General features: G+C 41.6%; 1 protein-coding gene across 14 annotated transcripts in view; it reads left to right on the forward strand.

Moving 5' to 3' along the window:
• Positions 1-21,679, forward strand: part of shank3b (SH3 and multiple ankyrin repeat domains 3b) — a 34,750-nt gene extending 13,071 nt beyond the window's left edge. For 4 of the 14 annotated variants that reach the window (XM_037542966.1, XM_037542968.1, XM_037542967.1 and 1 more), the window contains exons 7-24: positions 2,604-2,771; positions 2,863-2,979; positions 4,807-4,884; positions 5,870-5,936; positions 7,178-7,442; positions 8,391-8,554; positions 9,958-10,071; positions 10,314-10,389; positions 10,537-10,619; positions 10,725-10,849; positions 11,692-11,827; positions 12,017-12,097; positions 13,638-13,658; positions 14,042-14,178; positions 14,271-14,376; positions 14,542-16,414; positions 16,633-16,662; positions 17,171-21,679. In XM_037542966.1, the coding sequence (XP_037398863.1) occupies positions 2,604-2,771; positions 2,863-2,979; positions 4,807-4,884; positions 5,870-5,936; positions 7,178-7,442; positions 8,391-8,554; positions 9,958-10,071; positions 10,314-10,389; positions 10,537-10,619; positions 10,725-10,849; positions 11,692-11,827; positions 12,017-12,097; positions 13,638-13,658; positions 14,042-14,178; positions 14,271-14,376; positions 14,542-16,414; positions 16,633-16,662; positions 17,171-17,753 (4,224 nt within the window). In that variant the 3' untranslated portion in view covers positions 17,754-21,679. Of the gene's footprint in view, positions 1-2,603; positions 2,772-2,862; positions 2,980-4,806; positions 4,885-5,869; positions 5,937-7,177; positions 7,443-8,390; positions 8,555-9,957; positions 10,072-10,313; positions 10,390-10,536; positions 10,620-10,724; positions 10,850-11,691; positions 11,828-12,016; positions 12,098-13,637; positions 13,659-14,041; positions 14,179-14,270; positions 14,377-14,541; positions 16,428-16,632; positions 16,683-17,170 lie in introns of those variants that run through there. The other 10 variants (XR_005130987.1, XM_017698926.2, XM_037542972.1 and 7 more) reach the window with 10 other exon arrangements.
• Positions 21,680-23,049: the final 1,370 nt, after the last annotated feature.

Consider the following 23,049-nt stretch of genomic DNA (forward strand, 5'->3'; position numbering starts at 1 on the left):
AGCTTCACCAAGATGATGTCTATTAGGAGACAAAACTGAAATCACTGAAATCAGAAACCATACATTTAGACTGTTGAATTAATTGATTAACAGAGCATGCCTCTTGTGGAAATAATGTTAGTAAATGTAACAGGTAAACTTTTGTGAGAAGGTTATTTCAGAAAGAGAACTTTGGACCTTTGGCTGTTTTTGTATGATACATGTTTTCTGCTCAGTATGTGCTTGGACCTGGTTAGTTTCTTTATCAATATTATATAGGACTTTGTTAATTATTTGTCTTTGTAAATCTGTTAAGTGTAAACAAGTGATAACTTAATTGACAAATTAATGAACTTTGTTCTATGGACATATACTCACTGAGCGCTTTACTAGGAACACTATACCAATACTGAGTAGGGACTCCTTTTGATATCAACACAGCCTCATTTCATAGCGGCATGGATTCCACAAGATGTTGGAAACATTCCTTTTAGATTCTGGTCTGTGTTTATATGAGTGCATTATGAAATTTCTGCAGATTTTCATGCTGTGAAGCTCCTGTTCTACCATATCCCATAGATGTTCTATTGGATTAAGATCTGGTGACTGAGAAGGCCACTGAAAAACACTGAATTGTCATGTTCATGAATCCAGTGTGAGACAAAATTGTGACTAAATTGTGCCCATGATGGGATGCACATGGTCAGCAACAATACTCAAGTAAGCTGTGGCATTCAAACAGTAACTGATATTAACGGGCCCAAATAATTTCGATAAAACATTCCCAACACCATTACACCACCTCTACCAGCCTGGACTTTTGAAACATGGCAGGTTGGATCCATGGATTCATGCTGTTCATGCAAAATTCTGACCATCTGTGTGCCGCAACAGGAACTGAGATTCATCAATCCAGGCCACATTTTTCTAGTCTTCAGCCTTCAAGTTTGGTGAGCCTGTGCCCACTGCAGCCTCAGCTTTCTGTTCTTGGCCAATAGAAGTGGAACTGGACTGCTGTTGTAGCCCATCCTTCCCTCAAGGTTAAACATATTGTGCATTCTGAGATAAAGATTAGAAAAGCGAATTAGAAAATCAGTAAAGCTCACTACAATTGCACATAGTGGTTTTCTGTATTCCCTTTCTGATAGCTCAAACCAGTCTGGCCATTCTCTGTTGACCTCTCTGATTAACAAGGCTGCAGAACTACTGCTCCTGCTTTATTGCACCATTCTGAGTAAACTCTAGAGAATGCTGTGTGTGAGAATTCCAGGAGAAAAGCAGTTATAGATGTACTCAAACCAGCCTGTCTGGAACCAACAATCATGCCATGGTCATATCACCAAGTGTGTTAATGTGCAATTAGTAATCCAATCATAATTGATTGTTGTCTGATTATTTAAGTGGTCGTGAAAACAGCATACTCTGATTTCTTAGATTGGAGGAAGGCCAAGAATTTCTATTAAGAAATCCAATAAAGAGAACTGGATTTTAGCTCAGTGCATGTATACCTTTACTCTAATATCTTGCATTTTCCTCAGTCTGTGCTTGTGTGAAAACAGAGCATGGCACCAGAAAAAGCAAGCAGCGTTTAACACCGCACCGGCATTTATGACACAACTCCGTAAGTGAGTTCCGATTATTTTCTGACTATTTGAACTGGGATTTCCCCATTATCTGATTACCCAAGTGCCTGCAAATGAGGTGAATGGAGTACTGGTCAAATGGACAAAATCTGGTTTTCTGCAGTTATCAGATTATTAAGTGCATGTAAACGCCCTCATTGAGATCACATTTCTTCCTCATTTTGTTGGTTGATCATGGCTCCTAGCTCATATCTGCATGATTTTATGCACTGCAGAATAGGCTGATTAGATATTTATATGAATAAACAGGTGTACAGGTCCTAATGAAGTGCTCGTGAGTTTATTACTAGCCTCAATCAGGGATGCCTTTTGCAGATAATGCAGTTTTCACCTGAAAAGAGCCTAAAGATTTATTTTTGGTCACTAAGGCTAAAGTTAGTGTTAAGGCTGAATGTAGGCATAGCAGCATGTAGCTATACATAAGTCAATAGAAAACCCCAGTGAAATCAATACAACAGTGTATGTCTTTATCCATGTTGATGTGATTGTATCATGAAGTTCCTGCAGATTTTCATGCTGCAAATCTCCCATTCTTCTACATCCTAGAGGTATTTCACTGGATTCAGATCTGGTGAATGGGAAGGCCACTGAAGAACACTGAATTGTCACTGTAAACTGGTTCCATGAAATGACTTTGGCTTTGTGACATGGTGCATTATCATGCTGGAAGTAGCCATTAGCAGATATGGCTATAAATTGTGGCCATGACAGGATGCACACAGCCAACGACAATACTTGTTGAGATGATGATGCAACAAGCGATGATTGGTATTAATGGGCCCAAAGAGTGCCAAGAAAATATTCCAATCCTTGTAGCCATTACACCACCTCCACCAGTCTGGACTGTAGAAACAAGGCAGGATTCATGCTGTTGGTGCCAAGTTCTAACCTTACCATCTGTGTGCCTCAGCAGAAATAGAGATTCATCATACCAAGATACATTGCAAACAATTTCTGTCTTCTCCTTCTCCCCATCTGCAGACACTGCTGGATCTTGGTGCGTCTCCAGACTATAAAGACAGTCGTGGGCTGACTCCTCTGTACCACAGTGCCATGGTTGGGGGTGATCCATACTGCTGTGAGCTGCTGCTGTATGATCATGCTCAGCTTGGCTACAGTGATGAGAACGGCTGGCAAGAGATACACCAGGTAGCACATGTACAAACACATACATGGTCCTTATTCTATCCATAGCAGAGGACTAATGTCTGGAGGGTGTTACTGGGGCTTTGCTCTGCAGGCTTGTCGCCATGGGAACGTGCAGCACCTTGAGCACCTGTTGTTCTATGGAGCAGAGATGAGTGCACAGAATGCCTCAGGAAACACAGCGCTGCACCTTTGTGCTCTCTACAACCAGGTATACACACACACACATGTATGTGGATAGTCCTTCTAACTTATGGATTCAGTTATTTTAACCCCATCCATTGCTAAGACGTGCATAATATCCAGCATACAGGCATGCAGTTTCCATAGACACACATAGGCAGTAAAATGGGTCATACTGAAGAGCTCAGTGACTTTCAACATGGCACTGCCATAAGATGCCACCGTTCCTTTACCACTTGGCAAATCTCTGCATTGCTAGAACCTTGGTCAACTCTTAAGTAGGTATTTTGTGAGATGTAAATGTTCAGGAGCAACAATAGCTCAGCTGTGCAGTGTTAGGTGTAAAAATCAGCTATCAACTTGGATACAATACTCATTTTCAATTCTCAGACAGTCTCTAGAAGCAACATCAGTACAAGAAATGTTTGTTAGGGGCTTCATGGATTGAGTTTGATCATCATGATCACCATGCAGTGCCAAGCTGCCACTGGACACCACCGTTGGACTCGAGAGCAGTGGAAACATGGTCTTCGGAGCGATTTATCACACTTTACCATCTGGCAGTCTGACAGATAAAAATGGGTTTGTTGAATGCCAGGAGAACACTTCCTGTCTGAATGCACAGAGCCAACTGTAAAGTTTAGTGGAGAAGGAGTCATACCACTGAAGGCATATCTTAATGATATGGTGACATTGTATAGGACTGTGAGAGTTTGGTGTGGAAGAACTTAACTGACCGGGAAGAACTTGACAGGGCCCCTGACCTTGTCCCCATTAAACACCTTTGGGATGAGTTGGAACAGCGACTGCAAACCAGGCCTTATCACCCAACATCAGTGCCCAACCTCACTAATGCTTTTGTGGCTTAAGCAAATCTTTGCAGCCATGTCTAGCAGAAAGTCTTCCAAGGAGAGTGGAGGCTGATATAGCAGCAAATGAGTGATCAACTCCATATTAACGTCCATGGTTTTGGAAGGAGGTTACATAATCCAGCAAGTACATATAAGTGTGATGGTCAGTAGTCCACATTATCTCGGCATTTAGTATGCCAAAGCGATAGTTTGCATGATTTTCCCTAATACTCCAAACATGCTAAATTAGCCACTTAGGTGCTTGCTTCTCTAGCTTTACACTAGAGCTACAAGGCTAATGTAGCTAAAAAGCATTGAAGCTTACACCACACTAAGTAGCATTGTGGACACTGCTTGCCTGAATCATCATACCCTCCACTTTTGAAGTTGTTAAGCAATCTTAAGTAGGCTTACTAGGAAAAATTGAATTATTGCTTGAAGTGCCTTTACTGTTATTCCTCTACAGCCATGTACATGCTTTAACCACTATACATGATCATCCACCACTTTAGGGGTACCCAACTCTGATCTCAGAGGCCTGGTGTCCAGCATATTTTGGTAGTTCTTCCACTCAAACACACTAACTAAACTTGGCAGATGGTGTGTTTAAACAGTTAAATCTCCAGACTGTACTGGACAGTGACCCTCAAGGACCAGAGTTATGCACCTGAACCCATACGCACGATCATCTTCTACTTCAGGGTCTGGAGGCCTGGTGTCCAGCACATTTTGAATATTGCTGTACTCAGAAAACACCTACTAACCCTGGCAAATTATGAGTTGAATCAGATGTGTCTGAGCAAAGAAATCAAACTGTGCTGGGCACCAGGTGTCCAGGAATGGAGTTGAAGGTCCTTGTTTTACCATTCATTTTTAACAAGATGCATATACGTTTCCTCAACCCTACACCAGTGTACCCTCTCCTCTCTCCATGCCTCCATACCTGGCCTTTTCTCCCCTCTCCTGCCCCCCACCTCCACCCCTCCCGCCTCACCTCCCTGCAGGACAGCTGTGCCAGAGTGCTGCTGTTCCGAGGAGCAAATAAAGAAATCAAGAACTACAACAACCAGACAGCTTTCCAGGTAGCATATTGAGAAATTGTACTGATGTTTTTGTAAAGAAAATCTTAAAGATTCCACAAAAAGTAAATAAACTTTAAATCTGAAAAATCACATAATTAGGTGTATAATGGGCACTCCTTATTCAATTATTTATCACTTCTATTCATTTATATGGTAATGCAATGCAATCTGTTGTATGTTTATTTTGAATCAGTGTTCAAAATTCTAATTAACTACTTGTAACCCTTCTGTATCCGTCTGTGACCACTTTATGCGACTAATCATTCTTGATTCTTTTGAATTCAGGTGTAGTGCCAAGTTTATTAGCTGACAAACACAAGAACAAAATGTTCAGGGTCATAAAAAGGCACAAACTATATATATCTCAGCTCCTGTACAACAAAGTGTCAACCACAGTCAAACAGTTTGTTTACCGTTAAGAGGCAGACTACTCTGTATCCAGCGGCTTTCTGATCACTTGCTAATATTAGCATACTGAGCAAATCATAAGAGCTGTTGTTTACAAAATGTAATCCACGTATATTGACAAGCTATTTACAAACTTACATTTTTATAACAAATTTTACACTTTATATTATTTTTAGGAGCAGAGCTTTACTTTTCTCCCTACCGTCTTATCATACACATAGCACAGTCACTGTTATAGTGATGACATCATAGATAATTTGACCCCATTCATAGGAGATAATGTACCATACCAATTCCTTTAAATTAACAATAAGTGTAATATTTTGATTAAATTCACACACATTAAAACTGCTTCTGTTTTTGTGAAGATAATCTTCAAGGTTCCACCAAAAGTAAATTAACTTTACATCTAAAAAAATAACACATAATTAGGAGTATAACAGGCATTCTTTATCCATATCCAATTATTTGTCATTTTAATTTTTTTGTATTGAAATGCAAAATTCTGTTATATGATTATTTTTCTTCAGTATTCAAATTGCTGTATGATTCTAACTATTGAAACTTGAATTCGTAGGTGGCCATTATTGCAGGGAATTTTGACCTGGCAGAGATCATAAAGATCCATAAAACCTCAGATGTAGGTAAGTAAGACTTAATTTGCCCTCTTGTCTTTACCAAGCCCTTGCACTGTGAGGTCAGAAAATGTTTGCCAGTAAACTCCCACAAACGGCTCTCACAAGTGGCCCTGTCCACATCTTTCGCAAATCTGACTCACATGCACAGGTGAAAGCCATCGAACTGCAGCCTTTTGGCTGAGTTTCAGTAATCCAGTTTGTTTCATTAAGTGGACCTGAACAGGGGAGCCTTTTAACAATAATGGAATCGACGAGCACATAAAAAACACTTGAACGTGTAATTGACTGGTCGGATTGTTGCATTAGTCCCTGTGTCAGAGAAAGCCGAGCTCCCAGAATCATTTGTCTTTTTAAATTTGTTTGTTAGAGAGACTGTTCTAACTCTTACTTATACTAGCATCTTAGAATGACATTATATAGAAGACTACAAAAAATCTAGGCGTGAGATTTAATCCGGCCTGGAAGCTAAAATCAGCTTGAATTCAAGCTTGTCCAAAAACATCCTTGTTTATACCTGATAAATTTGTAATCTCTACTGAAATAATCTAGGCTATTATTAAGGTTTTATCCAATGTCTCTATAATCTGTGTGTGCTCTCCCTGTAAATCTCAGTGCTCCTCTGTGTGATCTTGATGTAACCTGTGAGTCATCTGTTTGTAATCTCTATATGGTCTGTCTGTGTGAATGTGTGGGTGTCGGTGTGGATGTGTGCGTGCGTGCGTGTGTGTGTGTGTGTATGTGTGTGTGTGTGTGTGTGTGTGTGAAATACTATATATGTATTTCTGTGTATTCTCTGTTTTGTGAAGTTTTTTCTGCCCAATCTCTGGGTTGTCAATGAATCTATTCTGTAACACTTGTTCAATCCCTTTGCACAATTTTTGTTATCCTTTTGTGAAATCTCCAACTACTCAATGGGCATTATTCTCAGTGTTGTAAGACTTTTTCAGACTTTTGTAATATACAGCATGACACTACAAATGACTAATTATTGTTGATATATGAACTGGCTATTTCTGATTTAGTGTTTAACACATGTAGAATAATGCCCTAGTATTTTACATCTATGTCTACTTTTGTTTGTGAGTATGCAGTTGTTGTGTGTGTGTGTTGTAAACTCTTTGTTACCTGCATGTTTGCCACATTCAACAAATGCCCGGTGTGGTGCTCTGGGATCGCAGAGAATACACAGACACCTGATTCTGTGTATGCGTACGTGACCCTGGGTCGATGGTGTGTATGTGTGTGAGATTGTCTCTCTGTCGCAGTGCCTTTCAGGGAGAGTCCCTCATACTCGTCACGGCGCCGCGGGGTGTGTGTGTCGCCGCGCCGCTCCCTGATGCGTTCGGCCAGTGACAACGCTCTGGACGAGAGTCTACCTGCGCCCTCACCAGCACCGTCACTGCACAGCCTGCCCCCACTGGAGCCTGATGACACAACGCCTGCACAGCGCAGCCCGCAAGGGGTGCACACACACACACGCAGCCTCAGGAGACAGACCCGCGGACACCTCAGGTGGGCCTAAGTCATTCAGAAAATACTGAACATATCTAGATACATATTTGCAACAAAGTTTGCTTCTTTAAATTTGCACTGGAGCAATGGGATTTATGTAAGTGAAGGATGTAAGTAAAGGACGCTTATGCTCCAAGTCTTAGAACTGTTTAAACCCTAAACCATCACATCCTTCAACTTCAAACTGTGCTGAGTTGTTAAATCATCTCAAATAGACTTGCTTATTTGAAAAGCTAAAGAAGCAAACTTCAGACACAAGATATGTCTTGGCTGCTTTTGGGATGAAGAAAAAATTGTTGAAGAAACTATCGCTGTAAGTCCTGTTAATGTTTTACACTGAACTCTCATTATGGTTATGAGCTCATTATGGTTATGTCCTAAGGATGGCTGAGGTTAGTTCAGGACTAAAATATCTGTTGTGATGTTTTGATCATTCTGAAAGCACTGCATCATATGGATGTCACCCCTGAGGAAAATGTTATTGTTCAAATGTTGCTCTTTGATAGCTCAGGGGACTGGACTGATGATTTTCTTAAATTTCTCAGATGGAATGGCATTGGACAAAAAGAGACGGGAGAAATAAAGGAGCAAAGAGTTTAGTTGTAGTTAAACATTAATGTTATTATCTCAGCAAGTCTGAGCTCAGTGTGTGACTTCTTTGAGATCTCTGCTGGACTTCAGAAGGAAGCACATGAGGTTACTGAGGTCTTTTGCTTAGGTGAAGCAGGAGGCTCAAGCAAAAAAAATTATTTCCATCTGATCTCACTTTTGTCTAGGAGAAACAACAGTGATATTAGATTTTCCTATGGGAATTAAAATTTCTATAGTAGAATATTGTGGCAAATAGTGTTGTGTCAAAGTTGCTTCAGATTAGCCACTTTTCCTTGTGATTGCAATATGGTACTGGTTTCAACGCAGCAGTTTAATAATGACTTGTGTGTGTTGCAGCCCTGGCAGTCCGGTGCAGAGGGACCCCAGTCCCCCTGCTGTATCACGAGGGCCAAAGCGGAGGCTGTACAGTGCTGTGCCTGGCCGTACCTTCATCGCTGTCAGCTCACACACTCCGCAGGGTGAGGGTGAGATCACACTCAACCGCGGGGAGAGGGTCAAAGGTCAGTCTGTCTTACAGTATATTAGCGGCACTCATCAAATCATATTAAATCCATTTACTTAAAACAGAATTTGGAATATTCTTTGAATTGACATCATGTTGGATGGTTCATGCCTGCATGCTAAACATAAGTGGCATGTTTAATGACATGCTAAACATTAAATATGCGTTGTCATAGTACTGCACTGGGTAAAGCTCAATTTAACAGTGCAGATTTAAATATGGTAGAAGTTTCCATTAAAACTAAAATATGAATATAATCCCCCATTCACTTAAAGCAACCTTATGTAATTGTTTTACCATGACATAACAGCTTCAAAATAATTTTTGATGGTACTTACAATAGGGAGAATGACATCTCTGTCGTCCACTTTGGGCCTGGGATGCCTGCTATAGCACTATGTAACTTTGGAGGAGCAGGCATGAGACCTCTCTCGAGAACTGCTTAGCACTTTACAGCGCCACATCACACACCAACAGCTATGGGTCTTCAACCAGCTTGGACATAATGGCAGAGGCTGCAAAGAGACTGAAGAAGACATTATCGAAGGAGTACATCTCGGATTGACTTTTTCATTTGCAAGAGCTGAAAGAGAGAAAAGGATGCAAGGCGAATGGGAAAACAACAAAAATCTGATGGCAGAGTGTATATCCTTGTTTATTCATGAAAGACTGCAACAACGGTTATGACCTTATCTGCGTCGTCCCTGTGTAACAGTGCTTTGTAGATTTTCTGGACGTCAAAAGTCATCTAACCCTTTTCAGGCTACCATGCAAAAAAAAAAATCTCATGCCAAAAACGTTTGGTCAACTTTGCCAATCTCATGACAACTAAGCCCTGAAGGTTTGCAACCTTCTGTAATAAAAATCCTGTAAAATTACTCTACCTTGCAAATCGATATGGTCCTTTCTCTTCTGATGTTGTAGTTGGCAGTGTTGTGTCGAACTTTAACTCCCCAGTAAAATCGGACTCCCCTTTGCGTGCATGCGCTTCATGCTGGTATATAGACGTACAAATTACCCGCTCGATTTCAGTTATTTACACATTTAAAAAACAGAAATCACAAGCGTGAACTGTAGCATCCATACGTCTGTGTGATGCAAGATTCTGGATCCTTTAGCTGATCAACAAATGCACATGTACAGTTGTCCATGAGGAGGGCTCAAAGCGCAATTTGTATTTATGACAGTGGTGGAAAAGTAAAATACACTCTTTTGTGGACCAAAAATACTTCACATAATGCTGCTTTAATATTCTCCATGCACCATCATGAGCCATGCCACTAGCATGTGACCACCAACAAGCGAGAAACATAGCTAAACATGAAAAACTAGGTCTATTGACTTCGTTGAGAAGATTTGAGAGGGGCCTTACCATTCCTAACAATCTCATTTCTCTCCCAGTGCTGAGCATAGGTGAGGGAGGATTCTGGGAAGGTTCGGTTAAAGGACGAACCGGTTGGTTTCCTGCTCACTGCGTAGAGGAGGTCCAGTTGAGACAGTACGACCCACGTCTAGGTCAGAGCACACACATACATACTCACCATGCATAGACACACACAACCATTCATATGTACTCACTTGCCTTCTTCGATACATTCACAAAAATCTTAGCTTTTTCCAAGATCCTTAATAAATATACTTATATAAAACAAAGCTGGGCTCTATAACATATGTACATATCATAATTTTTTATTTTAGTATTATGATATACCATTGAAACAGTGCACCGTCAGAACCGTGGTTCTTTTGTTTTACAGAGACAAGAGAGGATCGCACCAAAAGGCTTTTCAGGCATTACACTGTTGGCTCCTATGACAACTATACCTCCTACAGGTACACAATCTCTCTTTGCATCTCAATCATTATCCATCCTACTATTCTTGTTTGAGAGATTTGAGATGGACTTATGTGGGATTTAGAAGTACTGTGGTTTGCGGACAGAAAATATATGTGTTGCTACTGACCTGTCCCTGTCCCCAGTGATTATGTGATAGAAGAGAAAAGTGCCACACTGCAGAAGAGAGACAGTGAAGGATTTGGCTTTGTTCTACGAGGGGCTAAAGGTCTACTATTCTTACAACTCAAATACACTCCCACATATACACGCTTACAAACACACGTGCACCTGTCACATGCTGACAGTTACTATGTACATTTTCTGTCACCAGCTGAAACTCCCATTGAAGAGTTCACGCCGACTCCTGCATTCCCTGCCCTGCAATACCTGGAGTCAGTGGACCTGGACGGGGTAGCATGGAGGGCAGGACTACGAACAGGGGATTTCCTCATAGAGGTGAAGGCCTATATGGTTTAAACTGATGATAAGCACAGTTTAGAAGTGTCTATCACAGGATATTTGCATTGAATGCATCTGTCACAGAATACAGATCTTATCTTAAATTATTAAAATGATTGTATCTTATTGTTATTATATTTTTTTAAAAATGTGCATAGTTTTCCTACTTACTCCAATTGTGGTTTATCAGCCAAGACATGATTGAAGGGTCTGAAATGTGCTGCTTTAGTAAGGAGGCTAATGTAGCCAACAAGTAGTGGAAGCTTATCCCAGAGTAATATTCTATTGCTCAAATGTTGCTCTTTGATGACCCAGGAGACTTAATGGTAATTGTCCTAATACCTTTGGAGAAAGAGCATTACACAAAAGGTAACGCAAGATCCATCTAACCCAGATGAAAATAATAATAGTTGTTCATAGCATCAAGAATGAAAAGGCTGTTAGTCTTATATAAGCGCAGATCTGAGCACAATGTGTGACTTTATTGAGATCTCTTCTAAAATTCAAGAGGAGAAACGTGAGATTACTGGGGTCTTTTTCTCAGGAGAAATATCAGAGCAGCAGGACACTTAAGTAAAAGTGTCTTTAGTTGTCAAGGAGAAACTACAGAGATATGAATCTCTTTTTTGATTCTTCTTTTCTGTGGGATACCCTCCAATTAGTATGGTACAAACTGCAGGCTTATATCATCACACACTTGCCTCAAACTCTGTTCCGTGGTTAAGTGATCAAATCAAATAGACTTCCTTGTGTGTTGTTTCTGAAAGTATATATATGATGTTATCTATAACTCTCTCTCTCTCTCTCTCTCTCTCTCTCTGTCTATCACTTACACACAGGTGAACGGAGTGAGTGTGGTAAAAGTGGGACACAGGCAGGTGGTCTCTCTGATTCGCCAGGGTGGTAGTCGTCTCCTTATGAAAGTGGTGTCAGTCACACGTAAACCTGACACTGGAGATGTTGTCCGCAAGAAAGGTATTTATCTAGATACCTGTTTCAAAATACATCCACACATGGTGTCACAAGAGTGGTTAACTGTGTACATTGAGACAATTGTTTACTGCAAACTTACGTGTGCATAAGCTTCAGTCCCTAATGCAAGGCTATTCTGTTAAACTGCCATGTGTCTGTTGATGTCCCTTTGCATGCCTGATGACCATTCAGCTCCTCCACCTCCCAAGAGAGACCCCAGCACAAGCCTCACTTTGCGCTCCAAAAGCATGACCGCAGAGCTGGAAGAGATGGGTAAGATACACACATCATACTTTCACGTACTATACAAACATGCACAAACACACGCCCCATTTGTGTTTTTCCACAATTCTTGTAGGTTGATGGTGCAGCTCTATTTCTAGCAGTACTGTAATGGAAAACAGCCCAAAGGAAGTGCACACATGCTTTCTTCTCTTTAGACAGCAAAACACAAAGTGCTGTGTTTCATCTCATTTCAATCTAGTGGGAGACTAGATGTGTCCCATTGGGAGTAATACAGCTTCGTGTGGATTCCCTAAGTACTTAAAGTGGCAATTTTGACAAATTAGCTTAGATTCTGAGACTGACAGTTTAGCTGAGAACTGTAAAGTGGTGAATTGCATGGGCGACCTGCAGTTGTCTGTGAATGTTTTTTATTATTAAGGCATATGTGTTGGCTAAGAAGTGTGAATTACAAAGGGACAGGTTGTAGGGCTGAGATTAAACAAGTGCAATTTTTTAATCACAAGAGCTGTGCTTTTAATTACAGCCTGTATTATCCCAAATGTTGTTGTACATTTTAAGTGAGGAAATTTCATCCAATAACATGGAGCCTTTGAACAGCCTCTAGGTGATTTAGACCAATCAAAACCAACCAACATGTGATGTGGACATGACAACAAAACCACAACTAACTGGCAGTCTGGTGCACTACATTCAGTGTTCAAGCCTCAAGCCGGAAAAGGTGGAGATTCTGGTCTTCGTGGCCAAATCAACAGGTTTCGGTGTTCAAGCCTCAAGCCGGAAAAAGTGGAGATTCTGGTTATTATAGAAAGTAATCACAATTTAACATGTAGTCACAATATTGGTCAGAAAATTTGCAGTTAGTTATTTTGCCCAAATTGTTCAACCTTAACAGGATGTTTGGGGTTGTAATGTTGGTGTAGGTACAGATGCCTTTAAAGATGTTTGCATTTTCAGCTTTTGAATGCCATACACAATTGTCTGCAGTGCTGTGTGTAGAAGAAATTATATTGACATATTTTAGCAATTACAATATTGTGATAATTTTGGCAATACCAGTACTTTGTGAAATACATTTAACCGTTTAAAAAATCATCACAAAACATGTTGATTCTGTATGTTGTTACTGTTGCAAGAAAGCATTGTGCTAAAAAAAATGAAGCTCTGAAATGATTGCTGGGCATTTTATGACCCTACCACTATGTACCAGTACTTACGGACTGTTTTAAATTCACATTCAGACCAAGAACAGACAGAAATTGTGTCATCAGTTGTATCATAATTTACTGTGTTCAAATACCCCTGATCAGACCTAATTGCACACTGCAATAATAAATCATGGCCAAAAATATTTATGAATATGGGCAATATTGCTGTGTTAATAATCAAAAGGAAAACTTCTTCATACATAATATTGATACAGGTCAGGACAAAACTTGTCTTCCTGTGTGCATAATGTATGCCAGTCCATTCTTTACCAAAACTGAACTAAGCATCAAAAGCACAGATTGTGTTGATTCTGTGAGCTCAATCAGGCACTGTAGATCTGTTCCTGCTTCTTATCCACAAGCGTCAAGGAGAAGGAGGGGAGGTAAGACAAGACATCGTCAACATGTCTTGATTCTAAAACTGGTTCTGTGGACTGGTGGTATTTGCTGTTCAGCATGTCTTGTTGTGGGCCTACTGATCTTCATTTTGCTTGTGTGTGGTGTCATGAATTGTAAAGTCTTTGTGTGCAGTATTTATGTTTTTTTTTCTGAGCCATTAAAAAAATGTGTGTTTACAAAAGTATGTGCTTGTATTCTTTGTTTTGTTTTTTTTCAGAATGTGTAAAAATGACTCGCAAAGGGATCTGGGAATGATCTGTGTTTTTGTGGTGTTTTGTGAGTAAATGAGTTCATGAGGTGTGTGTCCCGAAATGCGCTTTTGTTGTCAGAGCACTTTTGAGGGTGTGTTTGTGTATATCCCTCACAGAGAAGTTGGATGAGATGCTGAGCTCACCAAAGGAGCCTGTAGTGGTGATGAGGCAACGGCCCTCAGAGGTAGACTCCAGAGCAGCCACTGTGAAACAGAGACCAACCAGCAGACGCATCACACAAGCTGAGATCAGCGTAAGAGACAAACACACACTGTTTTATTTAACTCATTGTTTTTAATTTACCTGTTGTACCTTGCATTAAATTCTTTATATGTATTTCCATAGAACTTATTTGAGAGGCAAGGTTTTCCAGTACCTGCAGGAGTGTCTCTAGCTGTGGACAAAAGTCACATGCAACTGCCCCGAGGGATGTCCAGAACAAAATCATTTGGTAAAAAATTATTATAGTTACAGAACATAGAAACCATGCACCACCTGACATACCTTTCTTATAGTATGCCTCCATGTGTTTGGCACATATTACACATAGTCTTTTTCACATACAGTGGATGAGATATATCTAATAAATCCTTTTCGTTCAAATCATTTTGTTCAGGTGCACCAGAAGATGAGAGAATATCTGCTTTAATTGGGGAGCATCGATTCCCAAGAAGCTCTTCAATGACTGACAGCTTCCGACAAGATAGTATCCCGCCTCCTCCACAAACCGCCCCTCCTCCCCCTCCAACGCCGTACTTTTTAGATTCGGGCCCTCCCCCATCTTTCTTGCCACCTCCACCCCCAACACGCACGGCCAATCAGACCCGCTCGAGCTTCCGGCCTGGGGCAGAACCCAAGCTCCATGGTCCTGTCACAACAGACCGCCAGCGTAAAGCTCGCTCTATGATTATCCTTCAGGACACTGCCCACCTGCCAGTAGAGCCTGCCCCCATTCCCCGGCCAGCAACACCTACCTCTGGGGCTGCTCCTCCTGAGCGTGGTCGTAGGCGTGGCCAGCCTGTGGAGAATCCGTATGCCAATGTGGGCCGCTTGAGTGCAGTATATACCCCTGCAAAGCCTCAACGCAGAAAGAGCCCATTGGTCAAACAAGGCCAAGTGGAGGAGGGTGCCCAGACTGCAAGAGATCCCTCTCCTCTAGGAGGAGCACGAATCCCCCACAGCAGCCGAGCTGAGCAGTTCCAGCAGCAAGTGCTCTCTGAGAGGGCCAGGATCACACCCCCAGGGGCACGTCGCAGGCCCAGTGTGTTCCTCTCTGTGGAGGGGGGTGCCACAGAACCTCAAACCACCCCTTTGCTGTCCCAGTCACATTCGGTGGATGAGCTAGCAGAGCTGCCTCCACCGGCACCCATGCTGTCACCTGGACCACCACCAGGGGGCTCCACCTTTATTCATCCTCTCACAGGACGGCCTCTGGACCCCTCTTCTCCCTTAGCACTTGCACTGGCCGCACGAGAGCGTGCCCTCAGCGGTCGGACCACCCCCACGCCCACGCCCACTCCTTCGCCATCACCCACTCAGGGCAGAGCAGTCGAGAGACCAGAAACAGAAGGAGGTGTCACACCCCCAGCTGCTCTTGAGGCCTCATCTTCTGACACCTGGAGGGAGGAGCCTGTCAGCATTACTACAGATACGGCTAGTCAGGTTACAAGCGGCAGCCCGGGATCTGGGAGAAGTTTGGAGGAGACATTGGTGCCGCCAACTGTGCAGATTGTCCAGCCAGCGCTTATGGATACGGAGCACAGCCAGCCTGCAGTTCCACCTTCCATGCCTTCACCCGCCCCAACCCTCTCAAACCTGGCGGGACGGAGCATGACCATGAGTTCAGAGGAAGAAGCCGAGCCCTACACAGTTACCTTGCCCCCAGCACTGCTGTCATCCAGTGACGAAGAAACCAGAGAGGAGCTCCGCAAGATTGGCATTGTACCTCCACCTCAACCCTTCGCCAATGGCCTTCTAATAAAGGAAACACCCAAAGCCACTCTCAGCATTTCTCCAGGGGCGTCACGGCCTTCCATAGCAAAGACGTCTTCTGGCAAAGCAAGCGATTCCACAGCAGACTCTGGCGTTGAGGACCCCCACATGGAGACTACAAGTACTGTTTCTACAGTCTCCAGCATGTCCACTTTGTCCTCGGAGAGCACGGACTCAGCTCATGCCAGCAAGCCACGTTGTGGGGTGGGGCGTGGCCGCCCCGCCCATCTCAGGGACCCACTGCTTAAACAGTCATCAGATAGCGAGCTGCTTCCACACCCGCCGAGCACAGGCCCTGCCCGCCCACGCTACCTGTTCCAAAGACGTTCCAAACTCTGGGGTGAGGAGCCCAGGGCTCAGGTCGGCATAGGTGATGATAGTAGGCCTGCTGCAATGGGGGCAGAGTTACTGAGTAAAGACACACATTCTTTAGGGGAGGAGCCACCAATGGGAGCACCACTTGACCCTGGCCGGAGATCACCCGTGGGCGGCGCCAGGTAAGACATTCCTGTGAGTGACACAAATGCCTGCACACATTTGGCCTGAAAAGATGTCACTCTTGCATGTAGCACAGCAAAACTTTCTACACTTTTAAGTAATGCACACCACCACTGTACACAGCTGTTACCCTGTTGAACTCCGTCACACGCATTTTGTTCACACATCCCATTTAATTGCATAACACACCTTTGTGTGTCTCTATATGTTCCTGCAGATGTGAGGAGAATGGAGAAGAGAGTAAATCGTAGGTTTTTAGCTCTGTGGGTAAAAACAACTCTTCGTCCAACTAACTTTCTACTTTACTAAAATGCTCTCCTAACACAGCTTTATCTGAAGCTAAAATAGTTAAGAGCCGCTCTCACTGCAGTATATCGAAACTTTAACTATAAGCTCTTAAAGCAGTGCTAAAGCATGCTCCAGTAGACCTTTCTACCTAAGCGTACTGCATTTCCAAATGCAGTAAAGCTGATCTCTTGCACTTCTAAGTGCAGTATTTTACTAAAGCGTCAGCTGAGGTATGTTTCAACTTCTGTCTGATCTGTTTATGTCATGGGTTTCAATAAAAAATTTAGACAAAGCTGTATATTAACTGTTAGATTACTAACTGTACGCCCTCTGCACAAAAGGTTCTAGCACCAAAAGATGATCTCACTTCTAATTTTAGTCTTTCTACTTCCTTTCCTGACTTGAGTATTTTGGTTTGATGGTCTAACGTAAAATGCCTCCTCTCATCACCACATTATGCCTGTCAGGCTCTTCAGCAGCCTTGGGGAACTCCACACCATCTCTCAGAGGAACTACGGCACTACTTTCACCATCCGTCCCGGCAGCCGCTATCCAGTGACCCGCAGGACGCCCAGTCCTGGAGCCACCCCGGAACGGAGCGAGCCTCTAGGGCCCGTGCGCACTTTTGGCCCCCACCATCACCACCACCACCACACCATTCTCAAGTCGTCCAGCCTGAGCCTGCCGCAGGAACCCAAGGAGGTGCGCTTTGTCATGCGGAGTGCCAGTGCCCGTGCCCGCAGCCGCTCACCTTCCCCGTCGCCCTGCGCCTCCCCTTGCCCCTCCCCGGTACTGGGTGCTCCGCTTCTGGCCTTGCGGCCCTTCAGACAGCGCCCTCTGGCACTGTGGAGCAAGTATGATGTGGGCGAGTGGTTAGAAAGCGTGGGACTAGGGGAGCATCGAGCTCGCTTCTTGGAGCATGAGATCGAAGGCGCCCATCTGCCCGCCCTCACAAAGGACGACTTGGCGGAACTGGGAGTGACACGGGTGGGCCACAGGATGAACATAGAGCGTGCACTCAAACAGCTGTTGGAGAGCTCAGGAGCATGATAAATTCCATAGAATACTGTTCAACAAAGTCCTTGCCAAATTGTATCAGTTTTACCTGCAGGCCACTTCCAAATGTTCTACTGAGACTTCAGCTTAAAAATGTCCTTATCTTCAGACAGCCCCACCTTCTGATCACTTTACAAATTTCCCTCACAATTCTCAACCTCTCCACGACCGACTATCCACCCAAGTCACCCAACCTGATTTAACTAAATGCTAAGGTACCATCCAAGCACATTCCCAAATCTTAAGGCCTATTTAACCTGAATTTTGTGTGCAGACTGTAGACCTATTGTGCTGTTTTGTGGTCCATAGGTACAGTTTGAAAGTTATCTGTGATCAATGGCCATGAGCACGAGAGAGAATTACGATTCAAAACGGAACAGACAGAATAGCCATTTTCAACCAGCATGACACATAAATTCAGTGGAATTCTAAACATGTGAGTATGTGGAACAAAATACACTTGGACTGGATGCCATAATTTAAAGAAGAGAATTAAGGATATTTACATTTCGCAACTATGTATTGGGAGCAAAAAAGCCTGTAGACCTTTTAATGCCAATGCTTCCCAGTGTCCAGGGTTTACAGTATATAATATATACTCACAGTATTGTTAGTCAGAAAATAATGCCATACTGGTAACTGCATATATTACATACCACATCTAGACTAGGCATGTAAATGTACATGTCAGAGCGTGAAAGAGTCAAAAGACAATCTCCTTTTAAAGGTGCACTATGTAGGAATAAACTTCTAAGCAATCCATTGCTTTCAGAGGAAGCCATCATTGTGGATAGTATGAGCTAATATTTCTGAATGTGTATGTTTGAACTGGTTCTGACATGGTTTAACATGTAATTAGTTAGTCCTTGATATTTATAACATGCACCCATGTTGTAATATTGATTTCCTAATGAAATGGCCAGGGGGAGAACTATGGTAGGAAGTAAAATGGGAGCTAACAAATGTTCATTTTATTGGCAAGTTATGATGATGTTTTAGCTTGAGTGTAATGTAAAAATCCAACATAATGCACCTTTAACCCTGCTACAACCTTTCATAATACAAGTGTGGCCTTGAGATAATACTGCCGCCATCTAAATTTGATAAAGAAGAATATTTTCAGTGAATACATTCAATTTTATATGTATATGATATATATGGGCTTATATATTCAAAGAGAAGAATGTATGAGTGTTAACTGAAATATGTGTCTTATGCCCTGTGCGATTGTGTATATTTGGTCATATTTTATCTTTGTTATATTAAATATTAAGTAATGACATAAGCCCAAACATAGTTACTCTCTTCCCCATAGTATTACTTGTGATTTCTTAGAGCTCAGATATCTGCAGTAAAGAAAACACATTTCTTAAACATGGAAATGTTTAATTTAAAAAAAAAATGTTGAATCACCCTTTGGTTTTGTCATTTATGAATAAATGTGAGGTGAGATTGTATATTGACTATTTATTTAAATCAGAGAGGCACTTAAATACTATGGGGAGTAGGTAGCACTTTCTTTGTTACCTTTTGTCTTCTATATGGAATAACAAGCTAAATCACTGTCGTGATTTAATGATGATTTGTAACATTTGATTATTGGAATGTTATTTTGTGTAATTGCTAAATTTGGAATTTCGTTTCAATATAGGCTTTGGTTGAGATTGATTGAGCAAAAAATGTATGCTACTTAAGGGCTTACAAAGTAATAATCAGAAACTATGGTAGTTATTACAGTATTTTTTATTTTTTTTTTGCCGATCAATGCAGATGTGAACTGACATTTGGACAGCAACTTTTTAGGAGAAAAGACGGATGCTTGATCGCCACACTGTTGTGGATTATCACTGAGCATCACGTCTAGGGTCAATTTTAAGCTACAAGAGCCATGAAATACCAATAACACTTGAAGGGGAATGTGCAGCTTTCAATTTATGTTTGAAAAAAATCAGATTGAAACTGTGAAAATCAAGCTAGGTTTTCTTGTAATTCTGTGCGAATTGGAGACTAGCCATTCGAGTATTAGTATTATTATATTAACATTATCCGATATTTTTGTGGACGGCCCTGATCTGGCTGACAGATTGAAGTGCATTTGAAGTCCAGCACAGTAACATAATTCAAATTGTCCAGTCCCTTTTTCCAATCACCAAAGTACTTTAAGATCTAATGCTAAATGCAGAGTGTTTTGTTTCAGATAGGCCTATTCCAGTCGAAGCTACCATGTAAGTCGAGACCCACACTTGTCTCTCGTCCAGATGATGGATTTGCACAAAGTGGAGGGTGCTACTTTTTATAAGCCATCTGCATAGAACACTGCTGTTCTCTCTCTCTCTCTCTCTCTCTCTCTCTCTCTCTCCTTCTCTCTCTCTCTCTCTCTCTCTCTCTCTCTCTCTCCCCTTCTCTCTCTCTCCTGCTGTCTTCTGTACCAGTCTAAGGTTTGGACTCCTCTGGTTGAATGTTTTTCTCGATCTTAAAGACGTCTTAGAAACCCATCACTGTTGTCGGAACATAACCTCATATCTCCAAAATGTTGACTTTACAGGAGATGGAAAAATCATACTTTACTTTTAATATAGAATTTTTTCAAAGTCATTTTGGGTCGTTTCTTTTAGGCCATTCATCATGAAATTTGCACACAATGTAAAGGACAACAGTCATTTTCAAAATATGCCAAAAACTGAAAAATGGAGATACAAGGTTTTCTTGTGACAGCAACAATGTACAAAGTAATGATGCCTGTGTATGATTTTATTTCCAAATTGATTAAAACACGTAGACACCCTGTTGAGTGCAAGTAGTTGCCCACCAGAGTATACTAGGTGGCTCCTCACCAAATGTACAAAGCTGTAACAAGCAATGTGGGGCTGTTTTGAAGAATCTAAAATATTGCTTCAGACTTTTTGGATCCTGCAAAATTTCTATTATTCTCTACTAAAAGTGAAATGTAAAAAAAGAAAGTTTAATAGGCACGTTCAAACTTTTGACTGGTATAGTTTACTTAACAGTACCCCTCATCAGTGCACAGCTGCCAACCTCTGTGTGCTTTTAGAATTAGAGAGACCTCCATAGTGTCAAAGAGCTGATGAGCTGCTGAAACAAGTAACTACTAGGGTGAACAGCCAGTGCGTGGCACCGACTTACTAACTGAACAACTCAAAGGACCTCTTCCTTTGGACTTTTGATGTTTTTGTATTCATTGTTGAATTAAGTCGTTCAAAAATACAAAGTTCTAAACCTGTATGCTTTCAAGAGAAAACTGTACCCGAGTAAGTTGACATGTTTAGCACTGAAAAATCCATTGCTCAGGCTGTGAGAGTCTAGCAAGTGATCTGGCACCCTCTCCTGGATGAAATGAAGGAGTCTGGCCGTTTCTGTGTTGTGTTCAATCAAATTCTAAAGCTTCAGTCCTGGAGTGCCGCAGAGATGTACTGTGAATCATTTTCTCTGCTTGTTCACACCTAGTTTGGCTAATGAAGGGCTTGATAATCAGCTGATAAGCTAGATCTGGTGTGTTAGAGCAGGGAAAAAATGTGATTCTGCAGTGTTCTGGATCCCCAGGACTGGAACTAGAGAATCATATTCTAAAGCAATCAAAGCATTTAAGCAAAAGGAAAAGTTGATGTAAATGATTCTGTCTGTGAAATGTAGTTGATCATGTTAGGTTAAAAAGGTGTTGAAAGGTCAGTCACGTTCACTATAAAGTTATATACAGTTATATAGAAACAGTGAAACAAATGTTTCACTTAGGAACTCGAACATAAGTAAAACACGGCCTTCCAGGAACTCGCCGTTTCTGTCCTTTCCATTCTTAATTTATGGCTCCTCACAATCCAAGGGGGGTGTTCAAATAAAAAAAAAAAAAAGGTGTTTTAAGTTTCATGTACAACAGTGTTTTTGATAAAGGAAACATGATGAAACCTTGATGCAAAGTCTGAATGCATTACCCTCTCATTTGAAAAAGAGACCATTCAAGCTGATGGGAAGAGTGTGTTCATGATGATGCAGTATGAGTCATTGCTTGCTCTCCTCTAATGACGTATTTAAGTATTTCAGCCTGTGACTGAAGGGTGCTTCATACACCATGGAATCAGCAGCATTACATTAACACTTAGATAGTTCAAACAGGGGTGGTATTCACAAAGCTTCTTAAAATAGGACGATCCAGGATCAGCTTTACTACACTCCTCACTGACCTCCATCCAGTCCAGAAGCAGCACTCTTGAATGGAAATGCTTTGTTAATAACATTCAGATCACAAATTCAGGCCCCCCTTTTATATTATATGATTTATATATGTTTACATGCACTTAATGAGCCGATAACTGCAGAAAATCATATTTTGTCAGTAATCCGATCAACGTGTTTGCATGCTCTTGAGTAATCAGATAGTGGGAAACTACGTGAGTTGGGCAGTAATCAGATTTCTGCTTTGCAGCCAGCCAAACTCACAGAAGCATGACGTAAACCTAATGTAAAACTTTGTGGCACTTTAACTGAAAATATGAACATGCATCGTCTAGAAGATGAAGATATTTAAATCCTTCATTTTGTCAAGCATGTGGTTGGTTTCAGCCTCGCTCCAAAAGTGTTTTGCTGTGTCTCACGGTAGCAGTGCTTGTTTATCTCCAGTACTGTCTGATTCACACATGCGCAGACTGAGAAATCTGGAAGAAATCTGAGTAAGATGCACTGAGAAATCTGATCACTGAGCTCAAATCTGGCTCTCTATTGGATTTCTTAATCGGATTTCTAGACCTTACTCTGATCGAAGAATTTGGAGTATGCTGTTTACATGACCATTTGAATAATACGATAACTGCCGAAATACGATTATGATCAGATTTTTGAGTGCGTGTAAACACACTCGGCGTTCCCAAATATCATACATTGACTTAATTACTAATTACTCCTACTTTTTCACGTATTTAGTTTTGCAGTTTGTCGTGCGTTTGCCAATAGCTAGTCGTAGTTAAACCGTGTGCTGATCAGTCATGGAACAAAAACAGCAACAGCCACACGAATGTGATTGTATACATACATACACTGATATGTATGATAAGGTGGGATAGATTTTTATCATGGATCAATACATTAAGGCTAATACACATTGTTTAGAGAATAGGTTCACTCTAGTGATCATTCTGTTTTTTATAGTGGGGATGCATTTGTGTAAGCATGGTGGTCACAGTGAGGTGTAGATAAACGTGACCTAATAATGAGACACACAAACACTGAAGTTGAGCACATACTAAAGACTACATTTTACTTTTTCAATACTGAGGGACTT

The sequence above is a fragment of the Pygocentrus nattereri genome, chromosome 1, assembly GCF_015220715.1.
Source record: "Pygocentrus nattereri isolate fPygNat1 chromosome 1, fPygNat1.pri, whole genome shotgun sequence".
NCBI lineage: Eukaryota > Metazoa > Chordata > Actinopteri > Characiformes > Serrasalmidae > Pygocentrus > Pygocentrus nattereri.